This window comes from Electrophorus electricus, chromosome 6, assembly GCF_013358815.1.
Source record: "Electrophorus electricus isolate fEleEle1 chromosome 6, fEleEle1.pri, whole genome shotgun sequence".
NCBI lineage: Eukaryota > Metazoa > Chordata > Actinopteri > Gymnotiformes > Gymnotidae > Electrophorus > Electrophorus electricus.
In genome coordinates, this window is record NC_049540.1 from 11,823,299 (window position 1) to 11,847,496 (window position 24,198).

The following is a 24,198-nucleotide window of genomic DNA, read 5'->3' on the forward strand; positions in this document are numbered from 1 at the left end:
CCCCACACGCCAAATCTGTTTAGGGAGACCGTGTTTCATAGCATTTGCGGAAGGAAGCAGATGAGATCATGGGGTTTCTCCTCTATGGCCTTGTCCTGAGCGGTTTCGGCCGCCGTTGTTCAAGTGTGACAGCTTATGCCCCCACTTAGGTCCAGAGCCTAAATGTTTCTGACCAGGGAAGCCAGTACTTTGGGAGGCTCCGAAGTCGGAAGGTCCTGAGGAGGGGTGGAACCGGAGAGTGCACCGAGGAGGAGCCGGCGGGCTCCTGGCAAAGGGGAGGCGGAGCTGTGGAGAGGAGAGGTGGAGCTAGGCAGCTTAGAGGCCTGTGGACCCTCCTGTTGGTGAAAAGCGCTGAGTGCAAAATCTGCCTCAACACAGATGGGCGCGAGAGAGAGAGCGCGAGAGAAGAGACCTCTCTTGACCCCTACCAGCTCAGGGTAACAGGACCCTGCTTCTTTCCTACCATGCTACCAAGATGACGAGCAGGGCGAAGCGACTTAAAGGACATTCTAAAGCACACACGGACACACAAAATCATAGCCCTCATCCTCACACACACCGAGATGCCCACTTTGTTTCTCCATTTAAAAGGCTCAATTAAAGTAGCCTGATTGCACAATTAACAAAGGAGCCATGCAGTAAAACTCTGTCCCTTAGTGCCTGAAGGTTGGGGTCTCTCTCTGTCTCATACACACTTCTCAACTGCAAGCAAAGCTTTAACTACACTAATTTGGAAGGATCCGCTATGAGGAGCCAGGCTGGGTTCTGCCCCACTGTCCCTGAAATGACAGCATTATTGAGTTAGCGTCGCTAATAGGGGAAAGAGGACATCTTGCAGGAACCATATGTGCTTTCCATTCAAACATGCTCTATAAAACATTCCACGCTGCTACAGTAACAAAAGACATGAGAAAGAAAACACAAGGACTACCCCCAAAGAACCCAACACGTGCTGATGTACATGCCAGCAGAACAATGTCGCATTTGGGGAGATTTTATTTGATTTCACACACACACACACAGCCATAGCATTAAAACCACCTCAGTGGAGGCTCTGTGGATTGGACTTGTTTTCCAAGCACATCTCACAGATGCTTTATGGGACAGATGCTTGACTGAATGCCAAGTCAACACCTTGAACTCAGTCATGTTCCACATTCCTGAATGATTATCAAACTGGTTTTAATGTAGCTAATCAGCATCTATATACATAAAAAGAATAAAAAAAATAAATTATGCTTCACCCTGCCACCATCCTGCAGACAGGTTCTGGATCATCTCAGAGGCCCGTGTACCATCTGCATCTTGGGTCTTGTCATACGACACATGCCTACTTCAGTCGGTTTAGTGATGAGTGCCTCTGTGCTGTCCTTCACTTCTGCCTTTTCCAGACATTGGTAGGATTGTCTTACATCATCTGCTATCTGTTTCTCCAAACCAAAAAGCTCATTTGTCCGTCCCAACGTCCTGCCTGAGCTTTGCGGCTGGGGGTCGCTATGGCAACAGATGCCTGCGTGTCAACCAGCGTTTTGCGGTTATGTAATGATTAGCAGACAGATACGAGTTTGATGAAGTGCGTGGCTGTCTGTATCTGTGTGCGCGCATGCGTGAAAGTAAGACTACACACACGCGCGTGTGCTGCCCCTGCATCCCCTGCAGAGATGCTGTTATGAAACCTAACAGAGAAAGAAGAGGAGGAAGACGAAGGAAGCACGTGAGCCGAAGAAGAGGGTCACGTGAGGGGAGGAGACGAAGGAAGAGGGAGGTGTGGGAGGCACTTCGGGGAAGGAGGAGCAGCGTGGAGCCCACTGTTCTGCGGGTGCTGATGGGAGAGGACTGAACTGGCCATCAGCCGTCCATCCTGAAATGAGATCTCGGAAATGTATGCGGTGCTGTTAAAGAAATACAAATACACTGCCAAAAGTGTATGCCAGCAGGCCCCCGCACGGGCAATATCAAATATAAAGGTCACCTTCAAGTTATCTGCGCACGGTCGTCACACACACACACTGCTGGAAAATGTCCCCCCGTTTTACACTTGGGCTTTCCCGGGATGGCTGAGGTGCCAGCGGAGTGTCCGGGAAGCGGCAGAGACACGAGACAAAGGAAAAGGAGCAGAAATAGCAGGAGAGAAGGGAGTGAAAGAATGCCAGGATCCCCTGAGGACAGGAGAGCGCGTGGTGGGGGCGCAGAGGTAGCAAGGCGGAACAGCCGCAAACAGGACAGTAAGTGCCCAAACAGCCTTCTTAGTGATCTCCAGCCCAGGGGACATTTGCTTTGAGTTACGACTGGCCGTAATTTGGTTTGAGCTAATAGTCAAGTAAACTGAGCACACAGAGAAATAAATGCAGGGCAGGCACACATCCAAAGGACACCCTCATTTGCATGCTTGCTGACAGACAGACAGACAGACAGAGACAGACAGAGTACATACAAATAAGATGATAAACCCTTAAATGATTTCCTCATGTGCCACTCATCACAGGGGTTTATGTATGTGTGTGTGCACGTGTGCCAGGTATCACTGTCACCTGTGACAGCATGAAAGAGGTGAGACCATGACAGGAGAGCGAGCATGTCAGACAGCCCCACGCCTCTCTGAGCGGGAACACCTGCTTCCTGGTAACCATGGCAAATCACTTCAGAGGCTCCATTTAATCAAATTATAATCAGTTCAACAATCTCAATTCAAACGACAGCAGTGTTGACACCAGACACGTGTCTCACGTCACCCAAAATGAGCATCTGTCTCATAAAACAACTGATTTTTCATTTAACATGTTACTTGCTCTTCTGACATGTTCTAGACACATGCACGCACACCCCTCCTGCCTAAACCACACACACACACACACACACACACACACACACACACACACACACACACACACACACACACACACACACACACACACACACACACACACACACACACACACACAGCTATCCATGGGTGGGAAAGCACTAGTGTCCGGGCGGTCAGTACGGGAACAGTGCTGCTCTAGCAGTGCCGGGAGGTCGTGTTGGGTCAATATTTACATCCGAGCAGTGGGCCTCTTTCCGGAAAGTTCCCAGCACTCGAGGGAGATTAAACAGGTTTCGTACACAGGGAACTCCCTGCTGTAAAACACATGGAGGCCTAGGGCAATCCCTCGCACTCACTCACTCACTCTCTCTCTCTCTCTCTCTCTCTCTCTCTCTCTCTCTCTCTCTCTCTCTCTCTCTCTCTCTCTCTCTCTCTCTCTCTGCCTCTCTAACATGCACACAAAATGACAAACACACACCTCAGGGTATTACAATAGGCAGACAACATTTTCTCCTACATGACTATGAACAAAGCACAAATACACACCAACTCCTTCGCCCTCCCTCCGTTTTTGCAAAACAGATAATCAGCGCGTATATGAGCATGCACATATCAGTGGCAGGGGAAAAACAAAACAACAACAAAAATAAACAAACAAAAAAAATGTAAAATGTAATCAAGGGCTTTCCTCTTGGAACCATAAAGGTCACATAAATTCACAAGAAGTAAGCATGTGTGCATGTGTGGGCATGTATGTGTGAGACAGGGTCTGAGAAACATCTGAATGGGAGGGTAGAGGCAGAGAAGATCAAACTTGAAACCAAAAGTTAATTCTCAGAATTTTGCCTCAATTCTTCCTTTCAGATCTTAACAGAAGCGATTTCAAGGAAGAGACGTTATTTATGAAGGTTTAGAGACGACGAGAAGCCGATCTCCAGAGCCTCTCTTTGCTACCCTGTCTACTGAAGAGAGAAATTGTTCAGCAAAAATAACAATATTTTGTACTGCAGAGGCATGCCTCTGTGTGTTCAGGCTCTCCACACACGTACACATGAACACAACTTTGCTGTAATATTGACTGTCATCACAACTGGCTATTGCAATACAAACATCACAGATCACTGTGATATGCAAATCCTGACCAACCAATCATGTTCCTGACAGATGCTTTGACCAATCACAGCATTCACTAAATAAAACTCATTTAAATAATTTTGGTCATCATTCTGCAGGTATGTTTATCCCGAGTCAAATCAGGGGTGTGTTTTTGAACACTGCATAAAGGGTGTGTATCACTGCAATAGCAACAATCACAGGTTAAGACTGGGTGAGGTTTTGATTAGAAGGGGATGTAGAGTGTTATAACAGGTGTAATTTGCAGCAGGTGTTATAAGAGTGACACAGCAGTACAGCTGAAGGACCGTTGGACTCGGGTACCACAGTGACTTGTGCTGGTCCCAGTTCTGTGTGCATCCCTGCTCTGTGGGAATGTTTGCAGATCCCGGGAAAGCAGCTGCTCTGTGTTCCAAAATAGCAGCACTGCAGAGAGCAGCGAGTCTCCAAGAGGTGCCGAGGGAATCTTGGGGGATGCGGTAGCTAGGGCGACCGCAGGCTGTACGAACGCAAAGCACACGGGGGAAGTGAGGGCAGAGGTCAACGTTCAGATGGGCTGGCATCGACTGGAAACAGCTAAGATTTAATCCATGCTTACAGACTAAAGACTGGCATAAAGTCAATACTCAAAAGCTTACCCACACACCCACACATACCCACCCATACCCACACCCACCCACCCACCCTATTTTGTACCTTTAAAGGGGACATATTATGGAAAATAGGCCCAGTGCTTGTGTACATCCATTTGGGTATCTGGAGTGCCTACCATCTCACAAACCATCTGTGAAATCAGACAACCCAATCTGTTATGTGGGCGGCCTACGAGGGCTAAAACATGCCGTTCGGATTTGGTTCCCCCCTCTCCGTCAATAGAGGACCCATCAGAATGACCCCGCCCCCATCTGAATATCTCTGCCCACAGCTCAACCGCCTTTGTGAAAGTTTGCCATTTCGGAGCCGCCAGCGTTGTGTCGGAGCTGAGAATTAAACAGGGGGAACTGCCCTGGTTGGCTGCACAGACACGCACAAACTGCCACATCAGCCCCACAAGCCTTGGAGGACAGAAGAGCTGAGTGGGGAAAGTTTATTTCTGATGGTAACATCACGGCCACAGTCAGCAGAAACCTGGACATGAGTTCTAACCACTTTGTGTCCGACTGCCTTTCTGCCTTGGGTCAGTACATCATAGCCCTGGCAACAAAACATTTTTATTATTAAAACTTTTTCTTTTTTTTAAGAGGGATCATTACTAGCTGTCACGTGAGAGTAAAAGATACTCCACTCAGGTGTGCTCCACTCAGGTGTCTAATAAGGGGTTGGCAACGTTAGCATGTTGTGCTTTATGTCTGTCTGTAATTTGGCAAACAGTCGTGCATTGCAGTGTGTAGGCCTGTATGTAGGCACGTATGTAGGCATGTGAGCAGACACCTGACCGCAGAGCAAACTGAGTGTTGTATAGCTGCAGGTTCTTGCCCAGGGTCTGACTCTTCTTCAAATGCAGCTGTTTCAGTAGCCTTGTTTCTCCCAGGGCCCACACTCAACAGTGCTTACGGGTACGTTTTACAGGCCGACAGCTGCAGACTGTAGTCAAAGGTCATCTACCCGCTCATCTCTGGCTTCAGAGCGGCACATGCCGGCTTCGGACCGGATATCTTGCTAACTAACCCCTGCACAGGACACCGCCTGCTCATCCTGTAACGGGGAGATGCGTCTGCGCTGAGCCCCGCCCCCAGCCCCGCCCACGCCGCTCACCCTGCACACGGACATCTGGTTGGTGGTGAGCGTGCCCGTCTTGTCGGAGCAGATGACGGAGGTGCAGCCCAGCGTCTCGACGGAGGGCAGCGAGCGCACGATGGCGTTCTTCTTGGCCATGCGGCGGGTGCCCAGCGCCAGGCAGGTGGTGATGACGGCAGGCAGGCCCTCAGGGATGGCGGCCACGGCCAGCGCCACGGCGATCTTGAAGTAGTAGATGGCCCCGCGCACCCAGGAGCCGCCGTGCACGGGGTCGCCGAAGTGGCCGATGTTGATGACCCACACGGCCACGCAGATGAGCGAGATGACCTTGGAGAGCTGCTGGCCGAACTCGTCCAACTTCTGCTGCAGCGGCGTCTTCTCCTGCTCCGTGGACGCCATCTGGTTGCGGATTTTGCCGATCTCCGTGGAGACGCCCGTGCAGACGACCACACCCACGGCGCGCCCTGCCGCGATGTTGGTGCCCTGTAGCGACAGAGGAGGGGTGGCACACGCACACAAAACACACACACACACATATGAGCAGTTTTTCCCAAGCCTTATTTACACTTTCCAGATCACTTGTATGGAAACAACAGCAATGTCAGAAATTCCTCAGTGCCAACGCACTTATTTCACTGGGAGTCTTCGTTCCCTGGGCCTGTGCTACTGGCCATGACATCATTAGGCAGCTTTTTCCAGGGAAGGCTATCTTTAAGAGGGGTGATGTGTTGGGAAATGCAGAAACCAGACTATAAAAAGCACCCAAATGGTTTAGGGACTAAAACAACTAAACAGAGGCATGCTCAGTCGATGTGTTCCTGCCAGGTGCAGAGATTAAAAGGTGTTCCCTTGGCTGTAATTGACCCTAACGCCATCCTGAGCGGACGGAGTGTAGTCCTGACTCGGGGATTTCAGCGCAAGCCCAAGAGAGAAGCAGGAGAGCGTGATGAATTTAGACTGGGAGCAAGAGAGCACTGACGTCTCGTGGTTACGCTGCACCATAATGCTATCTGCAAGAGGGAGGGGGGGAGAGGGGGGGGAAGGGGTGTGGGGGAGAGAGAGAGAGAGAGAGAGAGAGAGAGAGAGAGAGAGGGGGGGGGAGAGAGCGCGAGAGAGAGAGCGCGAGAGAGAGCGAGAGCGTGAGAGAGAGCGAGAGATGGCGCTTTGCGTTGTATAATGCAGGATTTGAGAGCAAATTTGGTGGTGGTGGTGGTGGTATGAGTGGGAGCGAGAGAAAGCGCTCCAACTGGGAAATTCTCAAAGGAGAAAGTGACACAAAGAACACGTGCCTGGATGGAAAGAAACAATGAAGCACAACAATTCATTGGCATATTAAAATACAAGTACAATTATGTGTGTATATTAAAAATGGGGAAAACAGTGCTTGCCTAAATAATTGAGAATGGTAAGGTTTGTTTGAAATATTGATTATAATTTTGTAACAGATTCTTTATGGAATACTGAGCAATGTGCTCACATGCATGCAAGCATGCACTCGCACACAGCTTCTCCCCTAAACAGGAAGGAAGTGCTTACAGAAAAAAGCATATTCTTCTTATCTTGATTAACAGCTCGAGGATCAGGCACAGGGTCCGTGTGTTTGATGACAGACACAGACTCGCCTGTTAAAACACACACACACACACACACACACACACACACTAAATGTTTCAGTATATTTACTTGGCACATGAGGTAGCAGATTAAGAACAACTAAAAATCTGCACTACACTTCACAGTACAGGTTTGAGAACAGTTCTAAATACAAACAAGAAGTAGGCACAAACACAGATGTAAACAAAAAGGTTGTAGTAAGGGGGAAAAAACCCAAATACAAAGTTTTGAAAAACTGTGGGATACCTGTGAGGATGGACTGGTCCACACGGAGCGTCGTGGATTTTATAGCCACGATTCGGATGTCAGCCGGGACCTTGTCCCCAACTGGAAAAAACATACATGAGCATGAGTCTGTGGGCCCGGCTCACGTTCAGAGAACACATTCATTACCTTACCAGAATTCTGGGAGGAAAACACACAGTGCAGCGAGCTTAGGTAGAAGGAAAATCACGGTCGTTACAAAACAGCTCGTTTCCAAATCAAAAGGATTGATGGAAGCTCATAAAGCAGCGGAGCCGTGGAGCCACGAAGCGGAACAGTTCCGACACCGCTCTGGAACACGGACGCTCTGAGAAGCGCGCGAGAGAGAGGAGAGAAAGCAGTCTGGCCTTCTGCAGCCCTCCAAAACCAGGCGCTTGCTTCTACACCTTTTGGCCACACGGTCCGGATAAATGTTGGATTGGGGCGGGTGGCTCAACCGAAAAATCACGGCACGCGGCGGGTCAATACTGAGCTGATGAAGGGGACCACTCCAGAGGGTAGAGAGAGAGAGAGAGAGAGAGAGAGAGAGAGAGAGAGAGAGAGAGAGAGAGAGAGAGAGAGAGAGACACACACACACACACACACACACACACACACAAGAGGTGGAAAGTGTCAAGATGGGCATCCTGGAACAACAGGAGAGAGTCAATATCTGTTATTTCTTGTCTTCTGTTTCTGGAGAGTTGCTGCCTTTTGAGGCATTCGGGGTGCTTTGAAAACTTTAAAAATGGCATTAAAAAAAAAAAGCCATTAAAAAATTAAAAAAAAAACATTTTAAAAGTCATCCTTCAACTTCCTGTGGTTATATGTAAAGAATACGTCAAAGAATCGATTCCCTTTTGCTGATTGTGTCTGCTCAGATAAGGCCTCTTATCTCCCCAACCCTGAACCAGTTGTCTTCCGCTGACACATTTTCTACACTCGAACCCTTGGGGTCAAAAGATGCGGCGGGATCGGCTGCCATGTGGAAACGGCTTTCGGCGCTCATGACCTTCGGATGACCTCCACGACCCTGCTGGCTAGGCCTCTGACAGCTGTCACCCCGTCAAGTGCTCAGTCGCAGGGGCGGGGGGGGGGGGGAGTGGAGGCACGTCTCCCGCTGATCCCGGGGACGGGCCCGACGCCGTCGCGGCAGCGTCTGCACAGGCTGCTGCAGCTAGGCCGTGGGACAGCGCGCTGCGAAACCCTAGGCAGATTGGAATTGCGAGAAAACGGCGGAGGGATGGGACTGCCGTGCTTTCCGCGGAGGACGGGGGGAGTTTAGCCTCTCCGGAGCGTTAGGGGAAGACGAGTGAAAGAAAGGCCTGTGCCTCACAGACGCTGCAGTGTAGAAGGCAAGGCGACCTCTCTCCCACGCCACTTCTTTGCCCCGCTCGCTACGCTCCCTGCCGAGCGCTTGCATAATGCCGCTATTATGCGCGACAGCGGTACTCCTCACGACCCCAGCCTTCCCCACACCCACGCCGTTGTATTGCCATTCCTTCAGTTGCCCCTCCGGCCGCAGGGATGCTCCTCCGAGCATGGGGCAGAGGGGTGGAGTGGGGCAGGTCTGAGAGGAGTCTCCTGCTTCCTGCGCAATCCTCCATGTTTCCGCTCTCTTTTTTTTTTCCCCTCTCTACCATCTCGGTCTGTAAATGTCTTCTTTTAACACTTTCTCCTTCCCTCATCTCCCCTCCCATTGTCTCGCTCTCGCCACCCTCTCGCCCTGCCTGCCTCTGCCTCACACTGCCCCGTGCAGCCAGCCCACCAGCCGGCACGAATGCCTTCAGAGTCCATCTAAGTGCTAATGTAGCCCGGCTAGAACGGCACAGACGGAGCCAAATGCGCGCGGGCTTCACACCTGGCAGGGCGCCAGGAGGTTCTGCCCTTTTTTGGGCGAGAGGGTGGGGAAAGCACTCGGAGGCGGGATTTTTCCTGCAGCGGTGGGCAGAGGTTTCTTTTGGAAACGGAGTGAAGGGCGAAGCCCTCCTGGAAGAAGGCAAGAGGACCAGTGAGGTGAGAAAGCTTGTACACAACTGCAGCTTTCAGGCGGATGCCACCGGCCATAACACGCACAGGCACGCGCACGGCTAACTTTTCCAGAATAGCAAGAGGACAAACAAATAAATAAATAAATAGATAGATAGATTGATTGATGACTCTTTTCCAAGAGGCAGAATGATGGAGGGAAACTCTCATCCCAGAATTCCTTTCCCTCAGGCCTTGTAGAACTCGGCTGTCCTGGCGTCTGTCCGTGCCTGAAAAATGGAGCCTGAAGGAAAGTTCCATTATGGATGACCGCGATACGAAGAGCAGCGCGGTCAGGAGTGGGGGGCGGAGCTGGCCTTGCCGGAAACAGATTTACACATGCGGTTCGCTTTGTGTTTTTCGAAAATAACAGCAACGGTTTCCGCCCGTGCCGACACACACATTTATACTGCCAAGCGTTCCATCGGAATGCTCGCCCAATCATAGCCGGCTCTGAGGCGGTGACGGGAAGCTCAGATGGGGGACGATGGCGAGTATGGACGTGTGGCGATTTTCCGTTTTCCTTCGTGCCGCCTTTGTTTTGTTACCAATTGTTAACGGGTTCTAAAACCGGGAACTCTTGGGGTCAAAAGCGCCCGTGGTGTCCCAGACAGGTAAGGGGAGTCTGGTGGCTGTAGTGTTGCTTTCGGGGCAACAGTGGCGGAGCGTGGGGGTGTGTGTGTGTGTGTGTGTGTGTGTGTGTGTGTGTGTTCGCTGCCTCTGGAATGCGGGCTTGTCCCAGCAGAGTTCTGAGGGCCAGACCAGAACAAAGAGAAGCTTGTTCCTGCCATAGAGGGACAGGTAACAGCCTGCATTTCGCTCTCTCTAGGACTCTCTCCACCACTTCTCATCCTCTCATCCTGCAGCTCGGCTCACGTGTCCTGCCTGTCCCCTCTGCTCGTCTTACTCTGCTCCCCCTCTCTTGTTTTCCTCCTTTGCGATTTTCCTGGTTTGCAGCGTCTCAGGGCTGGACTGTCTCACCCTCTTTGCCTCCTCAAGATGAAATGGAGGTTGTTGGCAAGTTGGTCAGTTTTAAGGCTAGGGCCTGTCTACGGCGTCTAGCGCCTCGGGCCTGTCTACGGCGTCTAGCGCCTCGGGCCTGTCTACGGCGTCTAGCGCCTCGGGCCTGTCTACGGCGTCTAGCGCCTCGGACCTGTCTACGGCGTCTAGAGCCTAGGACCTGTCTACGGCGTCTAGAGCCTAGGACCTGTCTACGGCGTCTAGAGCCTAGGACCTGTCTACGGCGTCTAGAGCCTAGGACCTGTCTACGGCGTCTAGAGCCTAGGACCTGTCTACGGCGTCTAGAGCCTAGGACCTGTCTACGGCGTCTAGAGCCTAGGACCTGTCTACGGCGTCTAGAGCCTAGGACCTGTCTACAGCGTCTAGAGCCTAGGACCTGTCTACAGCGTCTAGAGCCTAGGACCTGTCTACAGCGTCTAGAGCCTAAGACCTGTCTACAGCGTCTAGAGCCTAGGACCTGTCTACAGCGTCTAGAGCCTAGGACCTGTCTACAGCGTCTAGAGCCTAGGACCTGTCTACGGCGTCTAGAGCCTAGGACCTGTCTACGGCGTCTAGAGCCTAGGACCTGTCTACAGCGTCTAGAGCCTAGGACCTGTCTACAGCGTCTAGAGCCTAGGACCTGTCTACAGTAACCAGAGTAGTGTTTAAGTGTGCGTACACAGGTATAGGTGTTTGAAAAAAGCGATGCAGGGTCTATTTTTAGCTCCTTGCGTGCGTGTATGTGGTGTTATCCGGCGTCCAGGTAGTGGTGGCCAGTAGGCGTGAGCATATGGAAGGAGGGAACAGGCTGGAAACACAGAGAGAGAGAGAGAGAGAGAGAGAGAGAGAGAGAGAGAGAGAGAAGACTGTGTCTACACACACACACACACACACACACACACACACACACACACACACACACACACACACACCCCTGCTGCTCTGCCAGGCATTCTCCTGCACAGGAAGGGCACTTACATAAGGCAGTCTGGGATATTCCTGCTCTGTTTCCAACTCTGCTGTTGGCACACGCACGCACACGCACACACAGGGGGGGATCTGCAGGTAAACACCCGGTGTTTGTAGTGATTTGCGATTGGGGGTGGGGTATGGGAGGAAAGAAGTAGGATGCGTTGTGGGATTGGCTGTTCTGGCTGGAAGCCACACCCCCCACAACCCTGCTCACCCGCCACCTCCACGATGTCTCCAGGCACGATGTCGCGAGCCTTAATGCGCTGCACAGCCTTGCGATTCATGCGGAACACTTTGCCCATCTCTGGCTCGTACTCCTTCAGCGCCTCAATGGCGCTCTCCGCGTTGCGTTCCTGCGTGCACGCATACACACACACACAATTTTACTCAGCATCGTTATTGTCATCTGCTCAGTGATCCGTGTTATCAGTACATCACTACAGATCCAGACTGTAGCTTTGGTCCATGCCATGATGTGGGCACCCATTCAAAGTGCCGGCGCTCACCAGTTCCATTTTTCTGTCTGCAGAGGAATTAATTCAGTTTATTGTTCAGCGCCGAGCCTTTGTACGCGCTGCCGTCCGAGTGCTTGCTAAACAAACAGTGGGGGCAGAAGAGGGGAACGGACCAAGATGGGGGCTAATATTTGTCTTCTGGGGTGACGGACGCATGTTTTCATGAAGCCATAAAGATAGCGGGGCACGCCCAAGAGTGTGTGCTGCGCCATAACCAAACAGGGTGCAGATAGGGACGTTAGTGCTTGCACATTTCACGCTACTGACTGCTTTGGGTGTATTTGTGAAAGGCAAAGAAAAAACAGAGCTTTGTCTTAACACGACAACGCAAAAGGGCTTCTCTTTCGGCCTTACAGAGAGGGCATGTGACAAACGCACTCTCAAACTTCTCCACCAAACACGCACTCGCGCACGCACGCCTACCTGCCATACTCCAATGACGGCATTGGCGATCAGGATGAGGAGGATGACGATGGGCTCCACGAAGGCTGTGGTGGACTCCTCCCCTTCCTCAAACAGCGCCAGCACCTGACAGGCAAAGCACGAGACGTCACTTTCTTATGGCGCGGCCTGCGCGGACGGGGACGAGCCATGCGGGGCTCCCCCAGACTTCTCTGCGAGACTTCTGGAGAAGACATGTGAGGTTCATATCCATCTGTGGGGCTTAAAGGAGGTTCTGTGGACCTAAACCAAGGAAAGCCTGAATGAAGGAATGAATACACAGAGAAGTAAATAAAGACAAACAAACATTCATATTTTAGATCTAAAATACAAAATGGGCACCTTCTAAAAGGTAATATTTTTATGGGCCAAGGAAATTTAGGATTTTCACTATGGGGGTCGGCCTACAGTATGCAGGTCCTTCTCACTGAAGAAGGGATAATAGCAGTGTGTGTACTTGACACCCTGGCCAGCTACCATCACATTCACTAACTGAAGGAGACTCTCGCTGTGGCGTACCCAACTGAAAAATGAATTCTCACTATAATTCGGCCAGGTTGGCCAACGTCCTCTGGTAAACCATCTTGAACTATGAGAAGTGTGCCTGGCTAAGCGCTAGCCTGTAGCATACAGGTTTTGTCCACTGTAGTTGCTTTTTGAGGACTGCTGAGCTGTATTTTGAAATCTAAACAACAATTTAAGGTTGTGTAAGGAACACACACACACACATACACACACACACACACACACACACAAACAAACACAAACACAACATCGTCCTCCTAGGGGCTGGTGTAAGGACCCAACATGCACAGCCCGATTCACATCAGAGCCTTTAAGCCTGTACTTAATCGTGCGCTTTTTTTTTCTCGCCGCAAAGCCAGAAACACAAAAGCCTGATCGTGTCCCTCCTCCACGCGTGCACCAAGCCAGGTGGCCTGGGAAACAGGGACGAGGTCACTCCAGAGGGGCAGCGAAGCGTGCGGTCCAACTGGCCAAAAACACGCTGCTTCGGCCCGGCCTGGGAGCCCTCGGTCCGTCGGTTTAGCGAGTTTTATGGAGGCAAGCATAAGAATTCCGCTTTTTTTTTTTTTCATACATGCAGGCATTGGGCAGCTCCTCCAACAGCCTGTGCTCGCGAAGCTCCGAACCTGATTGGCCAGCAGGCCGGGTCTACCTGCCAGCGGCAGCAAGAGGAGCAGTGTGGGTTCGGTGTCACACACTCCTGGCACCTGCCAACGCTGGGAGCCAAGCCTGGAGCCAGGGCAGCCCTCCAACCAGATGGGCAAAGACCTTTCTCTCACTGGTTAAGCTCTCAAAAAAACTTGAAAGGATATGAGGATATGAGAGAGACAGCGAGTGAGCGAACCACAGGGAGGGAGGGCAGATATAGTGTAATGATTGTAATGCATGTCATACGTAAATATACTCATCATGCCGGCTGATCTGCTGTTCTCAAAGGCGTTTCTGTGGTAATCGTTTTCCTATGTCCCAAAAGGACCTCAACCTTTATGATCTCTGCCTCCATCCCTCTCCTTAAACGTCTCTCTCCATTTCTCTCTGTCCCACTGGCTCTCTCCATCATTTCATTGCCCATCGGTGGACACTGAGAGACTCGTCAAACAGGAAGGGTGAGGGAGGGCAAACCCGCGAGGCAGGTTAATTTAAGAGAGAAGAAGAGAAACCCATGGAGATGCACATACCCAGAAACAGAGAGCGCCAGTGGGGTGGGGAACGCTGGACACCCCAACTCAAAGCGCAGGCGTCACCCAGTGGAGTGGGGTGGAACGGCCAGAGGGGTGACTTTACAGACGCTCAGAGGCGGCAGGACGGCGCTCATCCTCCTTAACCAACTATTTAGAAGAAATACAGTACCAGTCAAAAGAATATTTTTTAAAAAGTAGCCTCACAGTTCCTCAGTGAGACTAGAACACTGAACTCATGTCAGCTTGATTATATATGTCAAGAAGAAAACTGTAAAGTCTAAAATACAACATGCACTGGAGTCCCATCCTCTCCCCCTCCCTCCCTCCCTCCTTCCTTCCTTCTCTCTACCCCTCTCTCTCTCTCTCTCTCTCTCGCTCGCTCTCTACCTCCCTCCCTCCCTCTGCAGAGAGCAGCTCACACCTAAAGCCTCCTTTGGGTTGGGGGTGGGAGAAGCACTGGCCCATCTAAACCATCCTCTCCGCCTTTCAAATACAGGAAGTGCACGCACTGTCCAGGTGACCTTTTACACCACAGCACGCTCTGCCCAGTGCATGTGTGCTCTCCCAGGCCAAAACATATCGCCTCCGTGGTTCATATAATGCATTACCAATACATAGATGAGATCATCAGAGACAAAGATGAAGTCGTCTATGGCATATGACTACATTACAAAAAAGGATCCATCCACACGCTTTCGTTCGCTGATGCGTCTGAAAGCGCATAACAGAAACTGACAAACCCTGGCCCTGCCATCGTCCTGGACACCAGAACAGAACCGAGCTCACGGTTCACAGCTTTCAGCATCGCTGCAGGTCAGCTGTTTTTTGCTGACTCGCGGTGTTCTTGTATGGAGGTAGAGAGCACAGGTTCGGGACTGGATGTCTGCACCACCTCGGCAGGAGTCCCGTCTTCCGTTGGAACTGCCTGTGCTTTCAGAACACGGCCTGCCAGGGTGACTCATGCCTGCACATCCACAGTTCGGAAGGAAAATCGCTCAAAACAGTTCAAACTTTTTTGTCTGTGCCCAGCCCCCGCCCCGGTCGCCTAGTTACCAGTGTCTTTGACCTTGCAACATGCAAAACGTCAGGGGAGCAGAATGCAAAACATTTTAATACATTCAAAAAGGCACACAAATGAGTACGGCGAGTGGGCAGGAGCCTGCGCCATCTTTCTATCACGTGTTTGCTTTTGTAGAACACATACTGTGTACATACGCACATGCGCAAACACACAACACACGCACACACGCACACACACTATCCATACACACGCACACACACTATCCATACACACGCACACACACTATCCATACACACGCACACTTATGAACCACTCCAACATACTTGTGCGGGATACCCATGTGTACTTTAATAGGAGCACAAAGAGGTCGACCTTTCACTTCTGTATGGAAACGGAGCGGAGGCCTTCCTCTGACTGGAATGAAACGTGGCTGTACGTGCATGCCCATTCGCGCATGCGCGTCTCTGCTGTAACGTGTTGAGCTGCGCTGAGGTACAACCCCCCCAGCCCCACCCCCACCCCCACCCCCCACATTCTCTCAGCCAATGTCAGATGGAAAGTTCATAAATAGGTGAATTTGTAAAAGGAGGATAGGAAAAACAGACCCCACAAGTGGGTTTAACGAGTCGGGGCTTCGGAAAAGTCTGCGGCCTGGGTCAGTGGAGTCTAATCGCGCTTCTGTCTCCCATTAATACAGCAAAAGAGACCCACCACATGGGGAGGGCCAATTAACCCAGCCCTAGCGCAGCACAGCCAACGCTGGAGCAGAAAGACGGCCAGGCGGGCCTGAAGCGGCATCCGGATCGGCGGTGGAACTGCTTCAGAACACGCCAGCGCTGTGAAGGTGAAGTTTTTCTCCCCCTCCCCAAAAGTGGCATGTTGCGCACTAAATCCAGATAGCCTCTGCGTTGGTCTCGGATATGGAGAGCAGGAATGTCACTGAGCGGAAAAAAAAAAGGATTCTCTCCCTCCGTCTCCTTCCTCTTATTCCAGGCGTGCCTGTATTCGGCGGAAAAACTGGCCCGAGCGTGACGGCGGGGTATGTGGGTCAACGGAGCCCGAGCTGAAACGTGGTGTCCCAAAAGATGATGGCTTCCCTGCGCCCTCTGAGTGTATTAAAAGGTTATTAAGTAGAACTACCTCACACAACACTCATGTGCGTGTGCCGGGCAACTAGACAGACAGACACACACACAGACAGAAAAACAAAAACAGACACAGAGAGACAGACGGGTTTATTACTGTCCCTGGCTACCCCTCTGTGCTCATTAAGGCCCTGTGGCGTGTACATGATTACACACTTAAGCAAATTGGAGGATTATGACAGAGCTTGTCGAGGGACGTGATTGCGGTTAGTTGCTGCTTCTAGAGACGCGACTCCAAGAGCCGAAGGGAGGATTAAAGATAGGTGGAGGAGGAACATGATCAGCACTGAAAAGAGTGATGGAACAGGAGATAGAGAGCACCTGGTTAGAATAAAGCAGAAGAGAGAGAGAAAAGAAAGATTAAAGTGAATAAGAGCAAGAGTGAGGCGCAGAGGAACCGAAGGATACTTACAAACGAGACGCAGGCAGCCAACAGCAGAATCCTGACAAGGAGATCCTCAAACTGCTCTACTACCAACTCCCACAGAGACTTCCCTGAAAATGGAGAGCGAGAGATTACCCGGTTGGGGTTCGTTTTACTTCATTTAAGCCAGTTCATTCCTTCAGGTGATCTCAGTCTGACCAGTCACTGTGTGCTCAGAGGCTCAACCGGAGCTCAGCGCTGCGTGGAACAGACTCGCCATGGGTGGGGGAGAGATCAAAATGAGAAAAGGATCAGTGGGGCTTGAATTGATCATTTGGATGGCTACGATAGGCAGTGGCCTCGTGCCTGACGCTAAATGTGAAATGGCCATTCAAGGGGAGAGAGGAAAGAGCACGAGGATGTCAACGAGAGAACGAGAGCGAGTTATCCTGGTCTCCTCCTCCACAGAGGGTAGAGGTAAGTCTGTGGGCAGTAATAACACATTGACTGTATTAGTCATTAACTTTCAGCTAGACATTCCAGTTTCTGCAGGGCATGCGCACGTGTGTGTTTTATTTGAGATCATCTATGTCTGCATCTGATGGTCTGAAAGTAATCAGCTCTAGGGATGCCACAATTCCAATTCATTTATTTCCCCACTTGTTTTGTAGAAACCTGACATATTTAAACATTCCTGGATACCAAGAAAGCATCTCGGTGAGCTTTATCCATTTTTGGAATTAACGGCCTCTCGCTGAGGTCTTGGGCAATACGTCAGGCTCGGCACCGACAATGCGGATTACAGAGAAAGTGTGAGGACTGTTCAGAAAGCCGTTTCTTACAGCTAAAGTCGAGTGGGTGGCTGAGGCACACAACTAAGCAGTGTGCATCACTTTGTAGTGAAATACAGCCTTGGCCCGACACAAAACTGAGCAGCTCATGAAGGGGCAACAGGAACAACATGATGGAAAGATCAATGTTTACCTTCCTCTGCCGGGAGCTCTGTCCGTCCAGAGGATGATCCGTGGAGGAATGAGAGAGAGAGAGAGAGAGAGAGAGAGAGAGAGTGTGTGTTAGCAAAGTCACAATGAATGGGCTGTTCAAACATCACTGTTTATTGCCAGCATTTGTTTGTCGTGTCCGATCTGCGCCGAGCTTACTTATCCGCTGAATGAAAGCTAATTACACGAAGACATACAGCACATAACTGATCCGGCATAAAAGATGAGGGATTATCGGTGGGATTACAGCAGGCGGATCCTCCCAGCAGCCCCTCCCTTCCCAGAATAAAAGGGACAGAAACTGCTTGAGGGTGGCCATTACTGACTCTTCCCTTGTAAGGAATTACTGTTTCAAAAACAAACACAAAAACGTGTGCTGGTAGAAGATCAATAGTAATTGTGGTTCTGAATAATAAGGAGTTTAATTCCAAACCACAGCTCTAAAGATCACCAGAATTTCAGTCAAGATGCTACTAAAGGAACCAAATTTTCACTGATCCGTGGTCATGAATAGTTATGAAAATTAGAATCGCTCAGCGACCAGCGGCCACGGGTTAGCGCAGCGACCTTTGGTCTTCCTCGCCAACCTGACCCCAACCTCAACCTCGGGCCATAGTCACAGGAACGGAGCAGGTCTCACCCCAGTAGGCCACAGCCATATTTCACCCACTCTGAATCGCGTCATTCTCCCGGAGAGCACGGGGACGGTGGCGCTGTCTAACAGGCAGTCTGCGCGGACCAAATGTGTGGCCTACACACTGCCGTTGAGTCACTTCTAGAAGGTTCTGGCGCGCGAGCGTGTGGGAGCTGCCGAGCAAGTGTGGTGCGGGGGAGGAGCCGGGAGGAGCTACGGAAGGACGGAACGCGCGCAAGCTCGCACGCGCCTGGCATTACAAAACCAACGGGGCCGGTCCCGTGCCATCAGGTCTCCTAGGAGATCTGCCTGTGGAGAAATGGCACCGTGTGTCTCAAATGTGTTCCTCACCAGGATGCATAACCAGGGGAAATCGTTCATAACCCACCCTCACACACCCTATAATTGCAGTCACATTACCTGTCCACACAGCTAATTATAGAACCAATCAAAATCACAATAAGATATAAATGAGCCCGTTGCCGTTATATTCCCAAAGCCTTGCAGTTAGGCACTCTGAGTCACCACCGTCTTCTGCTCAGTGCTGCCCACAGGTGTCGGGAACTTGTTGTGAAGGCTCAAGTAACGCATCAGCTGACAGGGTCTCTGCCGGCCCGACAACTTGCAGGCGCTTCCGTGAAGTGGGGTATTCACCAACTGTACTGAGAGTACTTGGCACAAACAGACAGTTGATCTGAGAAGACAGAGTTGGCTGCTTCCGTTACATCGGCTGGCCCAAAGGAGCCCATTCAAATCGTGTCCGATATGAACGGGTTTGTAGGGAATACAAAGGAGGGCTTCTGAAGACCACCTGAGGTTCACCTGCACCTGAGTGCAAGGGTGTAAATGTGCATATTTAGGTGACGCACCTATTTGTGTTTGTTGAACATTTTAATTATTTGAATTTGTACAGGGGGGACGACTTCCTCATGGGGTTCACCGGAGATCATGCATGAATAGCCCATGATGAGCCCTAGTGAAAAATCCTTGGAACTTTCCCAAAACTTCCTGTGTTCCAATGCTGTGCACGTGTGTGTGTGTGTGTGTGTGTGTGTGTGTGTGTGCACAGACTAGGTAGCAATGCATCGATCGTCCACTGATTCAGCGTACATATGGTGTGCATATGCGCATCTACACTGTGAAACTACACAGCTAAAAAAAAAAAATGTTTGAGTTTATTAAAATATTCAAAATATCTCCATTGCTTCCCTATTGAAAGTACACATCTTAATATCTTATGGTGCTTTTCATTAATGATCTTAATAAATCTATGTATTAAAAAATGAATTGCCAAATATCAAGTTGTGGCCTTACAAATGGAATCCCAAAGAATCATCTATGATTTACAGCTCTAATGTGTACATGCTCAGGGTTAGATATCATTAGTTTCCCAGCTCTAATCCAACTGGAAAACCCCCAAACACACTGATGAGAGTCAAGGTTTCTTTTTGTGTGTGTTTGTGAGTATCTATCTTTGCGTCTTTCCCTCTCTCTGACTTGCTCATCCTGCCTCTTTGCCGCACCCTCTCTCCCTCTCTCTCCCTCTCTCTCCCTCAAAAAACACATACGAATCAAACACACTATGACAGCTAGAACACAGTCATACTGTAATGTCTGCAAACTGAGGTTCTTCCAGACACAGACACACACACGCGCACCCCCAACCACACCAGATGGGCAGCAGGCTGAGATGCATGTGCAGTGGAAACCAAAACAGCCCATGACAGGAAAACCTGCTGTATGGGAGTAACTCAAAGGCCAATCAGCACGAACACGTTGCCACAGAGACCGCCCACAAGAGTGGCCCTTCAAGACTGCACTTTCCGCCGTCGCTCGCCTTCTGAGACACGACGAACACAACCACGAAGGTGGGGGAGACGCGCGTCCACGCTGAGGTCCCGAAAGTATGTCCTCCCCTTCGGTTTTCCCCCCACGAGGCCGTCCGGTAGTGCCAGGTCGACAGAGAGACGCGGCGCGGATACACTTTGATAAACAAAAGGCTGCCCTCCCTCTGCAAGTTGCTGAAACCAAGAAACCTGGATGATGAGATCAACGTTTGTCAACGCGAGCAAAATAAATGCTTGTCAACACCGGCGAAAATAAATGTTTGTCAACACAAGCAAAGCCGTGACGCAGTCTCATTTGGCAGCGCTGCATGTCTTTAGCCTTGGGCTCCACTTCCAGCATGCGGTTACGTAAGAACCGAGCGAAGAGGCCACTGGTCTGCAGTGGAATGAAAACATCTACTGCACTATCAGCATATCCTCCTATATATCGGTAGCAGGAGAAGGAGGGAAAGGCTGTCCCACCCCCCAGGTGTGTGTGTGTGTGTGTGTGTGTGTGTGTGTGTGTGTGTGTGTGTGTGTGTGTGTGTTTTACAGGACCTCCCTGGCATCAACGGTCCTTTTCCACTCATACAGGAGCAGTTTCATCTATTTATATGACAAACCGCACAGAAATTGACAGCGAGCGCAGTGCCTTGTCTTGTGCAAGGCTTTTAACGAGAGACATGCCGGCTGCAGTCTGAACTCTGGAGACAAAGAGAGGCTTAGTAAAAGGGAGGAGGGGCCGAGTGGGGTTTCCCACCCGGAATGTGCCAAGGATTCCCTCAAAGTCATCTGGGCCTGGTCAGCCTCCGACAGCCCAAGCAAATTCCAGCGTCCTTACTTCAGACGGCCTTCACTCTCACGCGTGCGCGAACACACACGAACACGAACACGAACACACACACACACACACACACACACACCCCTCTCTCTCTTTCTTTCTTGGTTGCTCTCTTCCTCCCTCCCTCTGTCCCTCATGAAAACAAAGACCAGCTTGTTTACACACAACCAAGCACAGGCAGAGGCAGAGAGGGAAACACTTCCTGGAAACAGTTGCCAACAACACAGGGCTCTGAACAAGTGTGCCCAGGGAAGCAGCGGTAAACGTGCTGGGCTTCGGAGCTCACCCACACACCTCCACCACCACCACCCCCGCAAAACCACCCATTGCTAACGCGCCTCACCACCTGTCCATTTCCATGTATGCAAATACAAAATAATCTACTGCTGACTTTTTCATATTCATAAATAATCCGTGTGAAAGGAAGAGGGTTTCACTTTCTAAGGTGCAATCCAACATTCAAACAGGCCCGAGATCAAAAAGACCAAATTTACCAGTAGCCTAGTAGCTGTTCTGAGATCAGATCTTACATATCATCTATTCTTATTGTTGTCAAACACTGCCTGCAAGGTTAGGCTGATCCACAATAGGAAACAATATTTAACTTAATTTAAAAAAAAAAAAAAGTTGCTGATTTCTCTCCTCCACTCTCAAACATAAATACGTTCATAAATAGTTTTTGAAAGCTGTCGCCATGACAACTGGGCTTGTGGCATCGCCTCCCTGGACATTATTGGACGATGGCCCATTGTGGTGGCGGTGGGGGTTGGTTTGTTGCCTGAAATAAGCCATACGAGAGCGTACGTAGTGCTGAAGAGCGGACGTGCTCTTCACCCCCGCCTGGAGCAGAGCTCCGAGCACTACGCCAGTCCCGCGCCACTGCAGCCACGACAGCTAGAGAAGCCGCTGCCACCAACGCGGGATCAGTTTCATAATCCCGTCTCATAATCTCATCCTAGCAGCTGGCGACGCCAAACCGAACGGCTCCCTTTGGCGTGGGAAATGGCGGGAGTTGCGGAGGGGCGACTGGGGTGGCAGCGCACAAAGGCAAATGTTTTTTCCCGCGAGCACCAGCCGCAATCGGGTCCATCTTCAGCGTCGGCACACCGATGGTCACGAGGAGCTCGGAGCGGGTCTCTTCCAAGCGGTGTGAACACATGACCCAGCTAAAGGTAACCATAGAAACAGCCTTTAATAGCACGATCTTGGTGGGGGGGGGGGGGGGGGGGGGGGCAGTTTGGGGAGGTTCATGTATTTCTGTGTGGGACCCCTGAAGCTGGACCCCAACCATGTGCTCGATTCCAGCATACGTGAGGAATGTATAAAACATTAGCATTAACGGAACACTGATAATGTGTGGAAAGATGGGTGGAAACAGAAAGACAGAAACCAGGTCTGTGTGTTAAAGAATGAAAAGGAGTCCAGATGCAGTGCGTCTTCTAACCTGCCCAGCCGCCTGGGAGGCAGAGGGCTTTGGTACTTTGGTTCACTAGGACTTTGTCAGCCAAGAGGTGTCGGATGGCCTCGTACTGTTCTCGCATACATTTGTTGCTGTGCTCTTGACTCCTTCCTTACTTGACCAAGTGAAATACTCGAGTGCAGACCAGGAAGTCACTGCGCCTCCAGAGAGACGTTACATGAGACAATGCAGCTAAAAGCGATGCCCAAATGTCAAGTCTAGTGCTGGAACTTAATCTAAAATAACCCTGCTGAAGAGCACACCAGGTGTGAGCTACCCTGTTCTGACTGCACTGGTGCCATATTTTGGCCTGCCAATGAAGGGGGCTTTTTCAGTGCTTGGCACCCTGAAGGTGTCTCCCTCCTGAACACAGGGGGCATCCTTCTGATGCAGGCGGAAGCCGAGGTCGACCTGAGCCATTATGCAAATGAGCGTGACATGAGCTGACTTGCTATGCCGTTTGAGGAAAATAAAAGCTCCGAGGCACAGAGCCCTGCATTCAAACCATACTCAAAACCCCACCAGTTCTAAGTAGTCATCTTGCAATTGTGAGTAAACTCAAATTTGACAATTATAACTACACTACATACTCAAAAAATAGTTAGCATTAGTATATAGTATGCAATTGAGATGGACCCCTGGTTCCAGACAGGGAAACTTTCGGGCCTGCGGACTGGAGATTATAGCCGGTGCCACCTTAAGAGGCGCTTTAAGGACTCTTTTGTTCCTGGATCTGAACTGACGCTACAGCACTCCACCCTCCCACCTTATCCAGGATATTTACATTAACATTTACATTAGCAAGTTTATGGTACAGTAAAAAGAGAAGAGGGGTCTCTCGCCCAGAGGGACAGGAGCTTTGCTGAAGTCCGCGCAGGAATGGATACGGCTCAGGAGTGGCCGCTCTAAGAAGCCAAATGGTGCAGGCCAGGATCACCTGTACTCATCTGTACTTACACATGTCTGTGCCAGACTCGCTCTCCAAGGGAAAACATCTGAAACAACAGGAATAGTACATGCGTGCACGAACGCATGCATAAACACCGAAGTTTGTTAATTGCTGTCAGTAAGGGAATGTAATGAGACTCACTAATTGGTATCAAAAGCAAAAGCCTCAGTAAAAAAATTCCGAAATTAGTATATATGCAAGCATGTGCAAGGCCGACAGTCACACGGCTCTGCACACTAGCAGATTACTGAGGGGAGGGGAGCCTATTACAAGGCAAATTCATTGGTGAGAAAGAGCATACAAGTTGAAAGAAAGATGTATATCACATGTATGAGCACACATCAAGTGCCAGCCTTGCTACATCTATCCACACACACACACACACACACACACACACGTACGCACACACACACACACACACACACAGTGAGTCAACAGTTTGCCAGGAGGAGGTTGTGATGTCTGCAGGGGTAGGAGGCGAGAAGTGGAGATGAGTGACAAGTTAGCACGCCTGCCCGCACTCCCGAATAAAGGCCCAAAATTAAACTAGAGGGGGAAAAACCCCATAAAACAGAGCTCAGGGATACATGGATGGATGGCCGAGGGCTGGCGGAGCCATGTTGGAGCTCACGCAGACGTGAGCTAGAACCACCAGCGCAGCAGAAAAAAACCCCACAGGCCTACGCATGACTTCCGTCTCCTCCACGCCACACCACTCCTTATCGCTCAGCGGCAGTGTTTATGAGCTGGGGGGTGGGGGGCCAGCAAGAGAGCGCGAGAGAGA

General features: G+C 50.6%; 1 protein-coding gene across 3 annotated transcripts in view; it reads right to left on the reverse strand.

The window, feature by feature from the left end:
• Positions 1–24,198, reverse strand: part of atp2a3 (ATPase sarcoplasmic/endoplasmic reticulum Ca2+ transporting 3) — a 42,230-nt gene that overhangs the window by 13,754 nt on the left and 4,278 nt on the right. For 2 of the 3 annotated variants that reach the window (XM_026998601.2, XM_026998602.2), the window contains exons 2-8: positions 17,689–17,706; positions 16,753–16,835; positions 12,451–12,555; positions 11,727–11,865; positions 7,517–7,597; positions 7,193–7,278; positions 5,675–6,139 (exon numbers count right to left, since the gene is read on the reverse strand). In XM_026998601.2, the coding sequence (XP_026854402.2) occupies positions 5,675–6,139; positions 7,193–7,278; positions 7,517–7,597; positions 11,727–11,865; positions 12,451–12,555; positions 16,753–16,835; positions 17,689–17,706 (977 nt within the window). Of the gene's footprint in view, positions 1–5,674; positions 6,140–7,192; positions 7,279–7,516; positions 7,598–11,518; positions 11,700–11,726; positions 11,866–12,450; positions 12,556–16,752; positions 16,836–17,688; positions 17,707–24,198 lie in introns of those variants that run through there. The other variant, XM_026998603.2, reaches the window with a different exon arrangement.